Below are 19,239 nucleotides of genomic sequence, written 5' to 3' on the forward strand. Positions count from 1 at the left end.
GATTTTGAAGGTTCAGGCAAGATTTGAAGCTTCTTCAAAGAAACTGAAGCTGCTTCTTTAGTTTCATATTTTGGGTTATCATTTTCTGAGCCCCAGTGCAATTTTAGCAGTAGTTAGGATTTCTTGAAAGTGCTCATGAGTCTTGAATGAGCACACAAAGGGGAAGATCCTGGGCTATTTCTCATTCAGACACAATGAAGAGGAGGGACTTCCCTGTCTCAGGTTCATGTGTTCTACAGAGGGAGTATGGAGATGTTACCGGAAAGGGGTCCCAATCCGGACCCAAGAGAGGGTCCTTGGATTTCATGCAAAAAAGAATCCTTAGCAAGTCCATAAAGTGAAAGCAAGTTTATTTATTAGGAAAGTAAAGGAATGAAAGAATGGCTACTCCACAGACAGAGCAGCCGGAGGGCCACTGGTTAATCATTTTTATGGTTATTTCTTGATGATATGCTAAACACGGGGTGGATTATTCATGGGTCCCCTCTTAGACCATCTAGGGTGACTTCCTGATGTTGCCATGGCATTTGTAAACTGTCATGGGGCTGGGGGGAGCATAGCAGTGAGGACGACCAGAGGTTGCTCTCATCGCCATCTTGGTTTTGGTGGGTTTAGCCAGCTTCTTTACTCCAACTTGTTTTATCAGCAAGGTCTTTATAACCTGTATCTTGGGCTATCCTCCTGTCTCATCCTGTGACTTAGACTACCTTAACCTCCTGGGAATGCAGTAGGTCTCAGCCTCATTCTACCCAGCCCTTATTCAAGATGGACTTGCTCTGGTCCAAATGCCTCTGGCAAAGAGGGTTTTAGAAAATCACGAGTTTCTGCAAGCTGAGGGTTAAGAGGGAGAGGGTCTTTCCCTTCATTCATCCCCTCCTACCCTCGCTCTACAAATATTTTTCGAGCACCAACTCTCTACCAGGCACTGATTATGGGAGCTGTGCCCTAACAACAGCAGGAACGAAGAGGTCCTGGCTGAGCCTAAGGAGCTCTGAGGAGGGACAGTTGTTATTCCATGAGACAGGGCTGGTAGCTGCCCCCAGCTTGTCCATGGAGACTATGGAGAGAGAGAGGAGAAGGTCATGCCAGGGTGCAGCTGGGGGTCCTCGCTCAGACCCTCCAGACATGAATTGGCGTTTGTTTCAGCAAAGTCCCCCAAACACAGACATATAGCAGCTACATCCCTAAGTCTTCTCTTCCCCAAGTGAAATGTCCCCCATTGCTAGCCCCAGTGCCTGGAGGACTGACAGCAAGGCCACCTACCTTGTGCCTCCTCACCCCCTGCCCCATGTTGGGCTCTCCACCACCCTGTCCATGTTGCTGTTCTCTTAGTCATCAGCCTCCCCTGCACCTGCCCTTGTAACGCACTCACACCCTGGTGACATCTCTTTTCTAATTAAACCTCAAAGGTGAAAAGCTGGGGTGATGAGAGCAGCTCCAGCCCTATGCCTACAGCCACCTGGCATTTCCTAGAGCCAGGTGCAGGGCAAAACTCTGGTCCCAGGTATCCCAACAAGCAGGGTCTCCCAACAAACCCCTCAGCTACCCTGTCCAAAAGACCCTGTGTCTGCTCCTGTCTTACTTCCTTCCCTCCTTTCTTCCCTCCTTCCTTCCCTCCTTCCTTCTTTCATTTCTTCCCTCCCTCCCTCCTTTCTTATCTTCCTTCCTTCTTTCCTTTGCTCCTTCCCTCCTCCCTTCTTTCATTCCTTCCTTCCCTCCCTTCCTCACTTATTCTTCCCTCTCTCTCTCTCCCTCCTTCCTGCCTTGCCTTCTTTCCTTCCTTCCCTCCCTCCCTCCTTTCCTTTCCCTTCCTTCCTTAGTTCTGTCCTTCCTTCTTCTTCCCTTCTCCCTTCTCACCAGCACTCCTGTAATATTAAGGATAAGCAGTTGTACAGGACTAACTAGGAACCAGGCTGTGCTCTAGGAGCTTTACATGAATTGCCTCCTTTAATCCATATCACAGACAATCATCAAGCTGGAGTACACAAATGAAAAGAAGCTTTTGAACCCTTGAAATACCATAGGCAGGAAGCAAGCAAGAAAACAATTCAGGTGCAAATCTTGGCTATTATGGAAAAAGAAAGCGAATACAGAAAATAGACCAAGAGCCCGGAAGGTGGAACGAAGAGCTGCAGAGAATCATTCCAGGCAGTGGAACTGCCTCCTGAAGGAGCTGCTCACATGTGCCATGGTGGATGTCAGCATTTCTTTTCTTTTTACTTTATGTTGTTTTTCTTTTTCTTTTTTTGAGACAGTCTTACTCTGTCAACCAGGCTGGAGTGCGGTGGCATGATCTTGTCTCACTGCAAACTCCACCTCCCAGGTTCAAGTGATTCTCCTGCCTCTGCCTCCCAAGTAGCTGGGATTACAGGTGTGTGCCACCACAACCACACCTGGCTAATGTTTGCAGTTTTAGTGGAGACGGGGTTTGACTAAGTTGGCTAGGCTGGTCTCGAACTGACCTCATGATTCGCCCACCTCAGTCTCGCAAAGTACTGGGATTACAGGCGTGAGCCACCGTGCCCAGTCTGGATTTCAGAATTTCTGTGGACTGGGAATGCGGTGTGCCTCCTATTTCCCTCATTTTAACATGGGAGGGACTAGGCTCTATAATGGTTATTGATTGCCTGTGCCACCATTGCATGTGGTGTGACGGAGGGAAGAAAACTTGTCTCTTCACTCATAGGTCTTCAGCTTTAGAAGAAGTGTATTCAAGGAATTGCACCTGGGAAACTGTCCACACCTGTAAAAGCTTCAGATGATGAGATCTTGGGTTTCAAGCTGATGTAGTAATGAGATGAGAATTGGAGATTTCCAGGGAGTGGGCGAGTGTATTTTGCATTTAGGAGGGATTTGGATCACTGTGGCCATAGCTTGGACTTTGGCAGACTGTATTTTCTGAAAGAGCTCCACTAATATATGCCCTGTCCCACATGTTATTACAATGTGACATGGGTGCTTCCTCCTTGAGTGGAAGGAACTTTGTAACTGTCTCAATCAATATTGTAGCAGAAGCGATGCTCTGTGACTTTTTTTTTTTTTTGAGACAGAGTTTCACTCTTGTTGCCCAGGCTGGGGTGCAATGACACAATCTTGGCTCACTGCAATCTCTGCCTCCAGGGTTCAAGTGATTCTCCTGCCTCAGCCTCTTGAGTAGCTGAGATTATAGGCATGTGCCACCACACCCGGCTAATTTTGTATTTTTAGTAGAGACAGGGTTTCTCCATGTTGGTCAGACTGGTCTTGAACTCCCAACCTCAGGTGATCTGCCCGCCCCAGCCTCCCAAAGTGCTGGGATTACAGGTGTGAGCCACCGTGTCTGGCCGATGCTCTGTGACTTTTAAGAATAGGTCATAAAAGACAATACAGCTTTCACCTGGCTTTCTCTCGTTCAGATTCATGCTTGGGAGGCCTGAGCCTACGTGTAAGAGTATAAGCTACCCTAAAGCTGCCATGCTGGAGAGAGTGCAGGCAAGACTCCATAGAGCTAGAGGGAGGTGTCCGAGGAGCCCCGGCTCTTCCTACCTCCCATTATTTGAGCCTTTCTAGCCCAGGAACCAGCTCGATGAGTGAGTGACTTCAGATAGTTATGGACCTCAGACTTCAAGCCACCCAAGCTGGTGTCAAATGTAGAGGGACCTGCTGGACCTGCTGAGCCCTGCTCCTACTGCAGAGTCTTGAGCAAAATAGATGTTGTTTAAACCACTAAATACTGGGTGGTTTGTGACTTAGCTTAGATAAATCAGAACAGCCATTATTACTTTGGTATCTTTTAATCTTCATCTGTATTTCTACCTATAACTGCATCTATATCTATATTTGTATCTTATACTTCCTCCACTAATGATACAGAGCAGTCATTTTTTATGTCTAGAAATAAACGTCTATGTTATTATTTTGAATGGCTGCAAAGTATTCCATTGTATGACTTTACCATTATTCTTGTGATTAAACCTTACTGTAGATGTTTATTTTATCTTATTGCTACTATAAACAATGTTGTTTAAATAGTCTTGAACAGGATTTGAAGTCACTGCTAGATAATTTCCTTGGGATAACTCCCAGGAAATTCTGGGTCAAAAGGTAAAGGCTTCGGTGTAGACAGAGCCCGCTTATCCTGCTGTGGCTCATCCCACAAGACCACCTATGTCTGCACCTCCTTCTCCTCCTTGACCCCTGTTATGGAGGATAACTTTTTCTTATGGATCCCATCTCAATTCTGCTTAAGACTTGAATGGCTGGGCATGGTAGCTCACGCCTCTAATTCTAGCACTTCAGAGGCCGAGGAGGGCAGATCACCTGGGGTCACGATTTCAAGACCAGACTGATCAACATGGAGAAACCCCACTTCTACTAAAAATGCCAAATTAGCCAGGTGTGGTGGCGCATGCCTGTAATCCCAGCTACTCAGGAGGCTGAGCCAAGAGAATCACTTGAACCCAGGAGGCAGAGGTTGCAGTGAGCTGAGATTGTGCCATTGAACTTCATCCTGGGCAACGGGAGCAAAACTCCATCTCAAAAAAAAAAAAAAAAAAAAAGACTTGGATGACCTGGCTTTTCCACTCTCCTCTAAAGCACCAACGTCTCCCTCTCTGATGGGACATTCCCATCAGCGTGTGATCTTACTGTAGCACCTTTCTGCCGTCTTTATCCTTGATCCTATATTACCCTCCACCACTGCCCACATTCACCATTCAGTTCATAGAAAGAGTTGTTTTGTTTTTATGCCAGGATCAAATAGACAAATCCACAAAACTAGTAGGGAGATTTTAAAAGCATGTTTTTCTCAGTAACTAACAGGACAAGATGACAGAGTCAGCAAGGACATAGGTAGAGAAAGGATATAGGACATTTGAGAATATACAGAATCACAGAATTCATATTCTTTGGGAGTGCACATGAAGCTCTAATCAAAACAAACCCTATGTTCATCTGTTAAGCAAGCCTCAAAAAATTTCTAAGGTCTGAAATCAAACAGAGCATGTTCTCTGACTACAAGAGAATTAAGAAAAAGATTAATTTCCAAACAACTAAAAAATCGACAAGGTTTAGAAGTTTTTTCTTTTTTTCTAAGTTGGTGGTATGAAATGGAAGAGTTTAGAAGTCAAGGAGAATATATTTCAATAAACTGTAGGTCAAAGAAGCATCTCAATGAAAATAAGATATTTTGAACTAAATGGTAATCAAAATACAACATGTCAAATGTTGCGAGATGCATATAAAGCCCTACTTAGAAAAAAAATATGGCCATAAATACATATGTTAAAAAAAGAATAAAGGAGCCAGGCACAGTGGCACGCATCTATACTCCCAGCTGAGGTGGGAGGATCACTTGAGCCCAAGAGTTGAAGACCAGTCCAGGCAATGTAAAAAAAAAAAAAAGAAGGAAAAAAGGTTGAATATCAGTTATCTGAGTAAATGTATTTAATGTCCAACTCAATAGTATAGAAAAAAATAGCTTATTATACCTATAGAATGTAGAAGGCAAGAAATAATAAGAATAAAAATTTCAGAAATAGACAAAATTGTACATATAGAAGAGAATTTTAGCAGAATAAAAATTGATTATTTTAAAAGACTAATAAAATGAATAACCCCCTAAGAAAACGAATAAAAAAAAAACGAGGACACAAATTACCAATATCAGAGATGAAAAGGGACAAAACTACAGATAGTAGATGCTTAAAAGATAATGAAAAGATATAATACGGTGGGTGCGGTGGCTCATGCCTGTAATCCCAGCACTTTGGAAGGCCAAGGCGGGCGGATCATGAGGTCAGGAGATCGAGATCATCCTGGCTAACATGGTAAAACCCCATCTGTACTAAAAATACAAAAAAAAAAAAAAAAAAAAAAAAATTAGCTGGGCATGGTGACTCACAGCTGTAATCCCAGTACTTTGGGAGGCAGAGGCAGGCAGATCACCTGAGGTCAGCAGTTTGAGACCAGCCTGGCCAACGCGGTGAAACTCTATCTCCACTAAAACCACAAAAATTAACCAGCATGGTGGCGGGAGCCTGTAATCCCAAATACTTGGGAGACTGAGGCAAGAGAATTTCTTGAACCCAGGAGGTGGAGGTTGGAGTGAGCCGAGATCATGCCACTGCACTCCAGCCCAGGTGGCATAGCAAGACTCTGTCTCAAAAAAAAAAAAAAAAAAAAAAAAAAAAAGAAAAGATATAATAAACAAATGAAAGCATTTAGGTGAAATAGACAAACTCCTAGAAATACACATCTGACTAAAACTGATATGTGAAGAAATAGACAATTGAAATAATGCCATTTAAACAATTGAATCTGTAATGACTAAAATATTTTTTTCTTCTTTTTTCCAGCATCAGCTGAAAGGATTGAATCTATAATTAAAAACTTCAACAAACAAACAATCTTAAAGATTTAGATGGCATCACTGGTCAATCATCCCAAACATTTAAGGATAAGATAACACCATTATATGCAAATTCTTCTACTGAATTATAAAAACAGGGGAGGGAAGATGGCTGTTCAACTTGTTTTATGAGGCCAGCACAATTTTTTGATTCCCAAATTAGACAAGAATTCCACAAGAAAGGAAAATTACAGGCTCATCTCATGAACATCAATGCAAATGTCTTTTTTTTTTTTTTTTGAGATGGAGTCTCGTTCTGTCGCCCAGGCTGGAGTACAATGGCACACTCTCAGCTCACTGCAATCTCCGCCTCCCAGATTCAAGCGATTCTCCTGGCTCAGCCTCCTGAGGAGCTGGGATTACTGGTGCAGGGCACCATTCCCAGCTAATTTTTGCATTTTTAGTAGCGATGGGTCTCACCATGTTGGTCAGGCTGGTCTCAAACTCCTGACCTCATGATCCACCCACCTCGGCCTCCCGAAGTGGTGGGATTACAGACATGAGCCACCTTGCTGAGCCTGCAAATGTCTTAAATAAAATATTAGCAAACTGAATCCAGTGCTATCTATATAAGGATAACACATCATAATAAAATTTGGTTTAATCTAAGAAGGCATGATAGGTTTAACATGAAAAAATTAACAATGAAATAATTCCACCACATTACTAGAATAAAAGGGAAAAATTATATTATTTCAGACAATCAGAGGCACTTGCTCTAGGCTTTCAAAGAGGAGCTAGTGATACAAGGATTAAAGGGCAGTGGTGACGCTTTTCTGGTGGCGTGAGCTGAAGTAAGAATGGCAGCTTCCCATCCCAGAAGTGACATCCATGTGGGATGCCTGACATGCCTCTTCTGGCCTCTTGTTCCCAGTGGTGGTCTGTGTTTTCTTTCTCCACTGGATCTGATTTGAACCATGGTTCCAGCCACACTGTGTCCCTGCCCATTTTTAGATCCTGGTTCCCCAACCTGTCCAGTGATTCTAAATACAGTTCAATGGCTTTTCAGTTCATGGAGGCCAAAGTGGGTTTTGTGGCATGAAATTAAGAAGCTGGGCCGGGTATAGTGGCTAACATCTGTAATCCCAGCACTTTAGGATGCTGACATGGGAGGATACTTGAGCCCAGGAGTTTGAGAGCAGCCTGGGCAACATAGTGAAACCTTGTATCTGCTAGAAACAAACAAATAAACAAAAACCAAAACCCCAAAATTGGCTAGCCATGGTGAAACAAAGCCTTAAAATTATCTGAGCATGGTGGCATGTGTTTGTGGTGCCAGGTACTCAGGAGGCTGAAGCAAGAGGATCACTTGAACCCAGGAGGTCAAGGCTGCAACAATGAGCAGTGTTCACACCACTGCATTCCAGTCTGAGCAACAGAGTGAAATCCTAGCAGAAAAAAAATGGAGAAAAGAAAGAAGGAACCCAGCTGAAGAAGTTGGGTCCATTTGGAATTTTCCTGGTTTGATTTTTCTGCTGCCACCTGCTGCCTCATGAAGCTACAAACCTAGCACAAAGCAAAGTAAGGCAAAATCACCATCTGCTTGAAACAGTTTATAGACCTGATTGATGGTAGTCGTGGGGTGGAAGGAAGATAAAAAATGGGGACAGAAGTGAATTAGTGCAAGCTATATGCACTGAGAAGATGGGGATGAACTTTTGTGGAAGGCAGAGGAGGTCATGCCTTATGCCCCTGGTAGGAAGAGTGGCCAAAGAGGGCTTCAGGGAACAGGGGCCAATGGATGGGCTACATCTTGCTGTGAGTCAAGCTCCTGGATGGCTGGAGAGAGAAAGGGTGTTCTAGTTGGGAGAACAAGTTGGACAATGGAGACCCGAGAAAGCCATCTTCCTAGGTATATGAATGTCGTGGATGCTGAAGTGCCAGGATGCAAGGTAGATAACTGGGAGATGGCTCTGGAAAGGGAACAAGGCTGGGAGATGAAGCATCTTGTCTACTGCGAAGGAGGTTGGATCTCTCTTGTGGTCCAAAAGGAAAGGATTGCTGAATGTAAAGCCAATGTCACCAGAAAAGTTGAATCCACAAGAGAGCCCTGGAGTCTAAAAGAGCATCTTGCCTGGGTGCGGTGGCTCATGCCTATAATCCTAGCACTTTGGGAGGGCGAGGCAGACAGATCACTTGAGGTCAGGAGTTCAAGATGAGCTTGGCCAACATGATGAAACCCTGCATCTACCAAAAATACAAAAATTAGCCAGGCATGGTAGCCTGGGCCAATAGTCCCAGCTACTCAGGAGGTTGAGGCAGGAGAATCGCTTGAACCTGGGAGGTGGAGGTTGTGCTAAGCTGAGAATGAGATTGTCTGAAACAGAGCAAGACTGTCTGAAACAATCAATCAAAAAAAAAAAAAAATAGCATCTCATTGGGAATCAGGAAAGTTCCAGCAGTTGGCAGATTGAGCAAATGTCTTGATGTGAAGTCCAGTTTAGTCTCAATACTCCCTCCCACACCCACCACATCACACAATTTGGTTTTGTTTCTTTACTCCGGGTTAAGGTAGAGTCTCTTAGGCTTGGTTTGAGTGCTGTCTTCTTCTCTCTGGCCTGATATTTGGAACTAAAGTGAAGCCAGAACTCCAGGGCCAAGGGGGATATTGAAAATTGTCTCAGAGTCCCCAGACCACCCTGCCATGGCAAAGGGAGAAATCAGAGGCCACAGGAAAAGCACTTCAGCTGCTCTTTACAGCATCATCCTCTCCCCATTTAATGGCCTAAGGTTAACAGGACTTTTTACTTGAGGCTTGGGTCACAGAAGGGAGCCTCCCCTAAACTAGGGCCTTGGGGAGTAGTCCCCGGGGGAGCAGTGAACTCACCTTCATACCCCCAAGAGGGCTCCTGGCCTCTGCTCCCTCCTCCCCTCCCCAAAATGGAACAGAGAGAATGTGATTCCCCAGGACTTCCACATCACAGTTTCCAAACAATGGAGAAATCGGAGGCCTCACGGACACACTCGCTCTGCGGTGATATTTACCGCCAAATGCGAACGAGCAGGTGCCAGCCCCAGCACGCACGCAGGTAACTTAACCCTCGCCTTAACGACCTCAGAAGGAGCCCGGCCTGCCCCACACCGGGGTGCTAAGCTTCCTGCCCGTCCAAAGTGGAGACCCAACGCCATCCGTAATTAAGTTCTTCCTGAGGGAGGGCAGCCAGGTGCGCCTTCGGCAGGACAGTGCTAATTCTAGCCCCTTTCCAGGTGCGTCTCCGCTGCGCTCATCCCCCGTCTGGAAGCCCCCCTCCCACGCCCCGCGGCCCCCCTTCCCCGGGCCCTGGGAGCTGCTAGTTGCGCTGCTGGGAAGGTCAAGGTCCCGCGCCCACCGGGAGAACTCGTTAAGTATAAAAGGACAGAGGAGCGCGGGACCAAGCGGCGGCGAAGGAGAGGAAGGAGAGCAGCGATCAAGAGAAGCCGCCGAGCGTCCTCGCACACAGAAAGCAGCCTCCCGGGACAGGTAAGGGCGCAGCGGGGAAACCGCGCTCTTTCCCCGGGACTCCCTGTCCCAGTCCTCGCGACGCTCTCGGCCGGCTTCGGCTCCGGCTCCGAAGTCGGACCTGGGCGCCTCTGGCTCGCCGCGGTCCCGAGTTCTCCGCAAACTTTCTGCACCGACTACGGCGTGAGAAGCCGCTGGCAGCTGAGCGGGAGGGCCCGCGTCCAGCCCCGGGGCTAACGCGGTCCGCGGTCTGGCGCTAGGGTGGAAATGGGGGTCGCGGGCTGCTAGGACCCCGGAGGCTCCGAGCGCCTGCTAGGAGGTCTTGGGAGAGCCCGATCTTTTAGTATATTTTGCTCCCAATTTCCAGGATAGGTGTCACTTCTGGAAAGTAACATTCCATACACGCTATCGCAAATGAATGTTGGAAACGGGGCGGCAGAGAAAAGTCATAATGAACGCCCTGTCTCTCAAAACGTTTTTGGGGGGTGATTCGGATCCCTGAATTCCTTGTTTCCTTACCCACCTTAGCGCATCCGAGGTGGCCACGCTATGATTCCTGGGTCAGTAATTACAATTCAGGACAGTTGAGTGCCTCCTCTCCAAGACCTAGCTGGGGTTAAAAACAGGTGGCCGGGCGGGAGCTGTCCCGGGTCCTGAAACGGGACAGCTTCAACAGGACCCTGGGGTGGGCTGTTTATGGCTCAGACCCTGGGTTGTGGGTGCCGGCAGCCGTTTGGAATAATCAAGGCTCAGGCAAGGGGCGTTTCCAGCGAAGGAGAGACAGTCCATTTGGCGTTTGGAGTCCCCAAATTCTTCATGTTTAAATGAAGCAGGGAGGGTTCTTATAGAATGGCTGGAAGGAGCCAAGGAAAATACAAGCGTGTGTGTTTTCCTTCTCAGTTTATAAGCTATGCACAGATTATGGCTACTTTAATGACTTAATATTCCTTTGACACTTTTGTTATAGGACTTAATGCATGTGTGTCATGGTATAAGGAAAAAACTCCGCCCCTGTGTTCCTCTAATCTTTCAGAAGGGCATGGCCAGCGTGCAGTTTTAGAGTAACAAGCAAAATGATTTGTTGAGCTCATAGAGAGCTCCCTCACACCTATGAAGTTCTAATAAGTGTAGTTCTACATAAAGTTAATCTCAAAATGAGCAAATGGCAAGTTTCTATTTTTCCAGAGCTTTTCATCTTTGGATTATAACTTTCCCTACTTATAAAAAGCGCTGCATTTGATATTTCCCCAATAATTTCTTGCTTTAAAAATGACACAAGGCGGGGTGCAGTGGCTCACACCTGTAATCCCAGCACTTTGGGAGGCCGAGGCGGTCGGATCACCTGAGGTCAGGAGTTTGAGACCATCATGGCCAACACGGTGAAACCCTGTCTACTAAAAATACAAAAATTAGCTGGGCATGGTGACATGTGCCTGTAGTCCCAGCTACTTAGGAAGCTGAGGCAGAAGAATCACTTGAACCCAGGAAGCAGAGGTTGCAGTGAGCTGCATTATGCCACTACATTCCAGCCTGGGCAACAGAGCAAGATTCTGTCTTAAAAAAAAAAAAAAAGATACAAAAAGGTCGTATTTGTTCATTGTAGAAAACTGAAAATACACATAGGCAAAATATACAATACAAACACAAAATTATCTTTCAGGAAAGCATCTGAAATTTTAGCAACAGCAGGTGTCTAACATTTTAGCAATAGAATAAAAGCTCTGAGAGGGTGGGAGTGAACATGTTACCACATTGTACAACAGAGCCGATGGGGTGGGAGGGGAAAGTTCTCTGGGGCTTTTCAGGCCTGAAGTCTTGACGTAGACTTCTAACAAATAGAAATCATTCCAGAACGGTCATCTTTGACGAGAATTGAAATATAGTCGAGGGAACTATCAGACATATGATTTTATTATTTTTTCTATTAATATGTTACTTTACATTTGCATTTGGTGACATACATAACTACCATTTTTCTGTGACTGTAACATCTGGGCATTTTTCAGACCTGAATGTTCTATGGTCATCTTGGGGCTTTAATCTAATTGCTGGTCCACCAAGTTCAGGCTGTGTACTTGAACTGGATCACTGGTAGACTACAATGGGAACAGCCTGTCCCTTGGAGCCAGGAGAGGGCACCAAGGTTGACCAATGCTCATTCAGTTGCCCCTTTGGCAAAAGCACCCCTAGGCCAGTCACTGACTGCTAGCGCCATCTAACGGCTGCTCTGAGAATGCTCAGCCTTGCCCAGCAATCCCAAAGTGAGCCCTGTGCTGGCCTGGCGCCTTGGGGAATAGGATGAGGGTGGGGCAGAGAGAAGGAAGTGGCTTCCTGAAGTAGACAATGAGCGCCTGGGAGGACTTTCACTTCCAAAGCCTCCTCTATGAAAAAAGATTTGGCCCACGCCTCTCCAAATGAGAGATTTCTTTTAGGCAAACTTATGTTAACATACCAGAGTTCATTAGGAGTGACGAGACACTTAGTCATCCACACTTTCATGTGAATTACTTTTCTCATCTAATTACATTTTTTTCTAGCAGCTGGCTGAGAAGATCTTCTGAAAGCCAAAATGTAGGGTCGGTGGTGAGCTGATCTCACATCTCGAGGTGGCTTCAGTGGGCCCACCTGGTTAAGAGAAATTTGGCAGCAAGAGGGCAGTGCTGGAGAAAGGGGTGGGCACAAGGGGCTAGGGGCACCATGGGTGCCCCCTCCTTACTGTCCCCTGGTATCTTGATCTCAGCTTCTGCCCCAGGCACTTTCTGGATTCTCCAAAAGTATCTCAAATGGCTCTTCCACCAGGAAGTAATTCCCTCTGGTCTGTTTCTTTCTTCTCCACACCTGCATCCTCTTCATATCCAGTCATTTCAGACCACATTTGAGAGACCTAGAGAACAAGACATCTGACATGTGATGTGTTCAGAAGATGAGCCAGTTTTAAGAGTTGAGATCTGCTTTAAAAACAAAGCTCTCCAGAGTTACTGGAGTCTGGATAATAGTGATCACCAGAGTAATTTGTGTGCAGGACATCAAATCAGGTTGCTTGAAGTGTTCCCTAAATTGGCCAGTAGTTTTATTTGCTTTTCTGTAAACCTAATACTCACAGGAAATACAGTTTCAGAGAAATGGTAGGATTCTGGTGGAATAAAAGGGGAAAAGCCCATCGTGAGCAGAAATTTCAGGGTTCTCTGTTTTTCCCAAGTTATTTTCACCCCTTAGATCTAGCATGTTAGAACTACAGCTTTATGCAGTGAAATAGGAAAGTTCTGTGCTAGGAGCTTAGATTTACCTTGTCATGAACATTAAAGTAATTGTCTATCTTTGGGCTTCAATTTTCCCATCTCTCATAGGAGGGGCTGAACCAAGCAATCCCCAAAATAGCTTCCAGCCTTAACCTTTTCAGGGGTCTGGTTCTAATACAAGATAGCAGGGAAATGCCCACAGCTTACCCAGGTCCATTCCCTCCTCCTTACAACTTATACCACCACCCTACACACCTCCTTTCTCAGCATTGCTCCTGTCCTTAAAATGCCTTTAACTCCACAAGAGAGTGTGTTGTTAATGTTGGCTCAAGGTCCTTCCTGGTGAGCGGCCAACATTGTTTTGCTCCTTGCAGGGGTCCCACCAACCTTGTTTGCTTCTGAAGAGGCTCAGCCCGCCTAGAAGATGCTGAGATCGTGTTGCAGCCGCTCAGGGGCCCTGTTGCTGGCCTTGCTGCTTCAGGTCTCCATGGAAGTGCGTGGCTGGTGCCTGGAGAGCAGCCAGTGTCAGGATCTCACCACCGAAAGCAACCTGCTGGTATGTGGGCCATGGTTGTCATCTTGGGTTAGACATCAGATGGGACTGGAGCTGGGAAAGCTCAAAAGAGGTGTGGGAAAGGGGTTAATTCATTCCCACTGACAGGCATGATTCAATCCAGGGCAGGAGCAGAACTTTGCAGTGAAGTAAGAAAAGGGGGAAGGAACGAGGGAAGGAAACAGCTTCAGGGAGATGGGTCAAGTCCACAATTTCTTTCTTTCTTTTTTTTTGAGACAGAGTCTGCTCTGTTGCTCAGGCTGGAGTGCAGTGGCATGATCTCTGCTCACTGCAAACTTCCGCCTCCTGGGTTCAAGTGATTCTCCTGCCTCAGCACCCTGAGTAGCTGGGATCACAGGTGCGCACCAATACGCCCAGCTAATTATTGTATTTTTAGTAGAGCCAGGGGTTAGCCATGTTGGTCAGTCTGCTCTTGAACTCCTGACCTCATGATCTGCCCGCCTAGGCCTCCCAAAGTGCTGTGATTACAGGCATGAACCACTGTGCCCAGCCAAATCCACAATTTCTGCTTGGTTATCCTTACTTTCTGCCTCATCTTCTATGGAGACCCTGAACCCCTTAAACTAGAGATGGTGCCACAAGAGCAATAATTGCCCTCTCAATCTATTCTGTACTTTAAATCTTTACCTTCCCAAACTATTCATTTTTAAGAAGCTCATATAGCATGTCATTTTCATTTCCTATTTCTTCCCCTTTTATCTATTGCCAGTTGCAAAACCAGCCAGGTAGTTCTACAAATCATCTCTGGAAAAAGGAAACACCAGGGGACCTTTTTTTTTTTCTTCTGTAATTGGTGCCAAATGTCTCATGCTCCTTCTGGAGAACTGGCCTTCTACCATGTTCCTCTGCAGCATTTCCAGAGCACGTGAAGGCCCTTTGTGTCAGGTGGGAGCTCCCTCCAGGTCACCACAGGGTATAAGTATCTGCATGCATGTGCATGTGGTGTGCGTGTGTGTGTGTGTGTGTGTTAGGGGGCATAAATGAGTAATGATGCCAAATCCAGAGATTAAAAGCACACTGAGACCAGGTGAGAAGGCTCATGACTGTAATCCCAGCACTTTTGGAGGCTAAGGTCGGAGGATTGCTTGAGCCCAGGAATTCAAGACTAGCCTGGGCAATATAGTGAGACCCCTATCTCTACAAAAAATAAAAAAGTTAGCCAGGTGTGGTGGCATGTGCCTGTAGTCCCAGCTACTTGAGAGGTTCACTTGAGGCCAGGAGTCATAGTGAGCTATAATCATGCCATTGCACTCCCATCTGGGTAACAGAATGAGACCTTGTCTCAAAACAAAACAAACAAAAAAAAACCCCACACTGCTAGTATCAATGACTGGGATTTTATTCTGTTGCCAACATCTGGCAGGTGCTGAGGGTGGAATGTATATCTACATTCTGTGTATTTTGTCAATGGAGAAGCTGAGTTAAGGTGAAGAGAGAATGCGATTCTCAAAGACACAGACCATTTTTCATGTGTAATGTAAAAGAGAAACTAAGAGCCCAGGGGATTTTGCGAGTTTCAGTTCAGAGAGATCCAAGTCTCTTGACTTGAGACAACTAGGGAGGGCACCCTGGACACAGTCAGGACCCATGCATTCTAGTCCCAGTTCTAAGCTGTGGGACCTTGACCAGGTCCTTTCACCTCTCTGAGCCTCCTGCTTCATTGTCTCTCCAGGGGAGGGGAATGCAAATTAGTTTTAATTTTCCATTGTTAACATTCCACAGTGTTGTAATTCTAAACACCTGGAATAGGCTATGTTCAGCTTAACATACTGGGTAGGATCCTTTTATTTTCAACTTTGTTATTCCCAAGTAAGAGAGCAGCCAGTGGGCTTTTCATCTTTTTATCACTGAAAACTCAAGGCTGCAGCCTATACAGCCATTTTCCTAAGCAAATATGTACCACAATTGAGTCCACTAGGGACAAAGAGCAGAGAGACACAGGTCCCACAGATAGAGCAATAGAACTAATCCTAGCTTTCTACCCGTCCCTCCACTCAGAATGAGGTTACAGGGAAATGATCTCCCACAGAGATCAGCTCCTAAGTCGTGAAAGAACCAAGGTGCAGTTTTGGAGGCATAGTGCAGAGATGGAGCTGGGGTGGGGCATAAAGTACGTTTTCCATCACTGAGGTAAGGTTGAGGCATTATTTAAACTATGCTTAAAAATATAGACCCTAGTAGTCAGACTTCTATCGCCTGGAGAGATTATCCCGTAAACTTCAGTCCCACTCCCCTCTTGGTCTTGAATTAAACCATATGTATTTATTCAGTATTCTTTATTTTTTTGAGACAGCACCTTGCTCTGTTGCCCAGGCTGGAGTGTGGAGTGCAGTGGTGTGAACTCGGCTCACTGCAACCTCTATCTCCCGGGTTCAAGTGATTCTCCTGCATCTTACCTCGGCCTCTCCCGAGTAGCCTGCCATCACACCCAGCTAGTTTTTTGTTGTTGTTGTTTTTTAGTAGAGATGGGGTTTCACCCTGCTGGCCAGGCTGGTCTTGAACTCCTGACCTCAGGTGATCCAACTGCCTCGGGCTCCCAAAGTGCTGCGATTACATGCCTGAGCCACCGCACTCAATATTCATAAAGAACCAACAACGACCATCCGTCTGCCTTTTTTGAAGCCACTTCTTTTATTTTTTTTTGAGTCAAGAGTCTCTCACTGTCGCCCAGGTTGTAATGCAGTGGTGCGATCTCGGCTCACTGCAATCTCCGCCTCGTGGGTTTAAGCAATTTTCCTGCCTCAGCCTCCCGAGTAGCTGGGACTACAGGCGTACGTCACCACGCCCAGCTAACTTTTTTGTATTTTTAGTAGAGACGGGGTTTCATTATGCTGGCCAGGATGATCTGGATCTCCTGACCTTGTGATCTGCCCGCCTTGGCCTCGCAAAGTGCTGGGATTACAGGCGTGATCCACCGCGCCTGGACCCTTGGAGCCACTTCTTTATGTCAGACATAACAGTAGGACTTCGGTCCTGTTCACAAAAGCTAGGGGCGGCTAAATGGCTAGACAAACCACGGAATGGGATGGGGAGTTTGTTGGCGGTTGCCAGGCAAGAAGCATGCAGGGAAGGAGACAGAAGAGGTGGTGGCAAGATCTTAGATGCCCACGAGTGCCAAGAGGACAGGTGGGCAGACTTGCTCCGTAGGGAGGCCTCGACGCCTGACACGCTGGGCACTGCGCCCTGCGTCCCCCGCACCCTGCGTCCCCCGCACGTGGTGACGGCCGCCAGGGCCTAGGCGCAGTGGATGGCGCGGCGGCCAGGCAGGGGTGCAGGGCATGGGCTGCCCTCATGCCATGGCGTCTTCCCCCAGGAGTGCATCCGGGCCTGCAAGCCCGACCTCTCGGCTGAGACTCCAGTGTTCCCTGGCAATGGTGACGAGCAGCCGCTGACCGAGAACCCCCGGAAGTACGTCATGAGCCACTTCCGCTGGGACCGCTTCGGTCGCCGCAATAGCAGCAGCGGCGGCGGCGCAGGGCAGAAGCGCGAGGACTTCGCGGCGGGCGAAGACCGCGGCCTGCTCCCTGAGGACGGCCCCGAGCCCCGCAGCGATGGCGCGGAGCCGGGCCCGCGCGAGGGCAAGCGCTCCTACTCCATGGAGCACTTCCGCTGGGGCAAGCCGGTGGGCAAGAAGCGGCGCCCTGTGAAGGTGTACCCCAACAGCGCCGAGAACGAGTCGGCCGAGGCCTTCCCCCTGGAGTTCAAGAGGGAGTTGGCCGACCAGCGGCCCCTGGCGGGAGATGGCCCCGACAGCCCTACCGACGAGGGCGCGGGCGCCGAGGCCGACCTGGAGCACGGCCTGCTGGTGGCGGCTGAGAAGAAAGACGAAGGACCGTACAGGATGGAGCACTTCCGCTGGGGCAGCCCGCCCAAGGACAAGCGCTACGGCGGCTTCATGACCTCCGAGAAGAGCCAGACGCCCCTGGTGACGCTGTTCAAAAACGCCATTATCAAGAACGCCTACAAGAAGGGCCAGTGAAGGCGCAGCGAGACCCCGGAGCTTCCTTCCCCGGGGAGGTCGACCCCAAAGCCCCTTGCCCTCCCCAGCCCTGCTGCCGCCTCCCAGCCTGGGGCAGATGGTCGAGGCAGATATTCAGCCTCTTAAAGCTGTCTATAGTTAGGAAATAAAACCTTTCAAATTTCACATCCGCCTCTGACTTTGAATGTACACTGTGAATAAAATAAAAACACAGCCATCAAATAACAGCAGCGTGGATTGGAGGAGCACAGTGGTTTCCATGTGGTAGGATATTTCACAGAACGTAGTGAGCGTGGAAGAAAAATGTGCTTCCTCCCCCACCCCAAATGGATCTTCAAGGGATCTAATAGTTTGGGTGACGGCTCCGGGTGGCTCCAACACCTCTAGGATGGCTGTGTTTTCCACACACTCCACTGAGTGGGAAAGGCGGCTCAGCTAGCACACGTGTTAAAAGGCAGGATTCCTGCAAGAGTGACCCCGCATGCTAGGACTTGCCGGCTCCCCGTCCACCAACAAAAGCCAGTTGGACAGGTTGAGGTCTACGACACCTGGGAGGGCACAGATGGGAAGCTTTGGTAATGCTTCCGCGGAACTGAGTCCTCACTGCTCCTAGCAATCCATGTGACCTTAGGCAAGTCTCTGAACTTTTCTTCAAAATGTAGTTCTCTCATCTACCCCTTCTTTGCCAGTGTGAGGGTTATTGTGAAGATGAGAGAAAATGGACATGATCATCTTTTTATCACAGAAGCTAAGTGTGAGAGTTGGGAGTTGGTATCAGTTCCAATTTGCACTCCCAGGCTACTCATATGTTCAAACCTACCATCTCTCACACACACAATCATGGAGATGCACATTTGTTTAATACAACAAACTACACAGTTGCTTCTTCCAGCCCCTAGGGCTTAAGCCCTGACTGAGGCTCTCTGACCCCTCCTGCTATGCCCAAGCTCCTCCCTCCCCACGTTTCAGCTCCAGCCCTCCTCCTCACCCTCAGTACTCCCCCCGACGCCTCTCCGATAACAGCTTCCTAACCAACTGGTCTCCCAGTGTCCAGCCACTCTCCTCAGCCCATTATATACGAATTATTCATATTAATGTATATAAAATCTTGCTTTCCCCACAGTCCCAGGCTCAAGAATCAAAACAGTAACCCAACCCCAATTTCTGTCAATTCCAAACTATTAAGCATGGTGGACAGGGCCCTTTAGTTGGGGCACTCTCTCCTTACTAAACCCTGCTTCCCAAATTTCCCCAGATGAGAGCTCTGCCTCACACTTGCTGGTCTCCTCCCAGGTCTCTCATCCTCCTACACCCTCTGCCTGAATCCTCGACCTTCCCCTGCCATTTTGTTGTTGTCGTTAATACAGAGTCTCACTCTGTCACCCAGGCTGGAGTACAGGGGTGTGATCTCAGCTCACTGCAACCTCTGCCTCCTGGGTTCAAGCAATTCTCCTGCTTCAGCCTCCCATTTAGCTGGGATTACAGGAGTGCACCATCATGTCTGGCTAATTTTTGTATTTTTAGGAGAGACGGGGGTCTCACTATGTTGGCCAGGCTGGTCTTGAACTCCTGACCTCAGGTGATCTGCCCATCTCGGCCTCCCAAAGTGCTGGGATTACA

General features: G+C 47.5%; 1 protein-coding gene across 1 annotated transcript; it reads left to right on the forward strand.

Moving 5' to 3' along the window:
- Positions 1-9,765: 9,765 nt before the first annotated feature.
- Positions 9,766-17,784, forward strand: POMC (proopiomelanocortin). The gene is made up of 3 exons (XM_035273028.3): positions 9,766-9,848; positions 13,441-13,622; positions 16,954-17,784. The coding sequence occupies exons 2-3, from the start codon at positions 13,491-13,493 to the stop codon at positions 17,617-17,619; spliced, it is 798 nt and encodes a 265-aa protein (XP_035128919.1). The 5' UTR covers positions 9,766-9,848; positions 13,441-13,490; the 3' UTR covers positions 17,620-17,784.
- Positions 17,785-19,239: the final 1,455 nt, after the last annotated feature.

This window comes from Callithrix jacchus, chromosome 14 (genome assembly GCF_049354715.1).
Source record: "Callithrix jacchus isolate 240 chromosome 14, calJac240_pri, whole genome shotgun sequence".
NCBI lineage: Eukaryota > Metazoa > Chordata > Mammalia > Primates > Cebidae > Callithrix > Callithrix jacchus.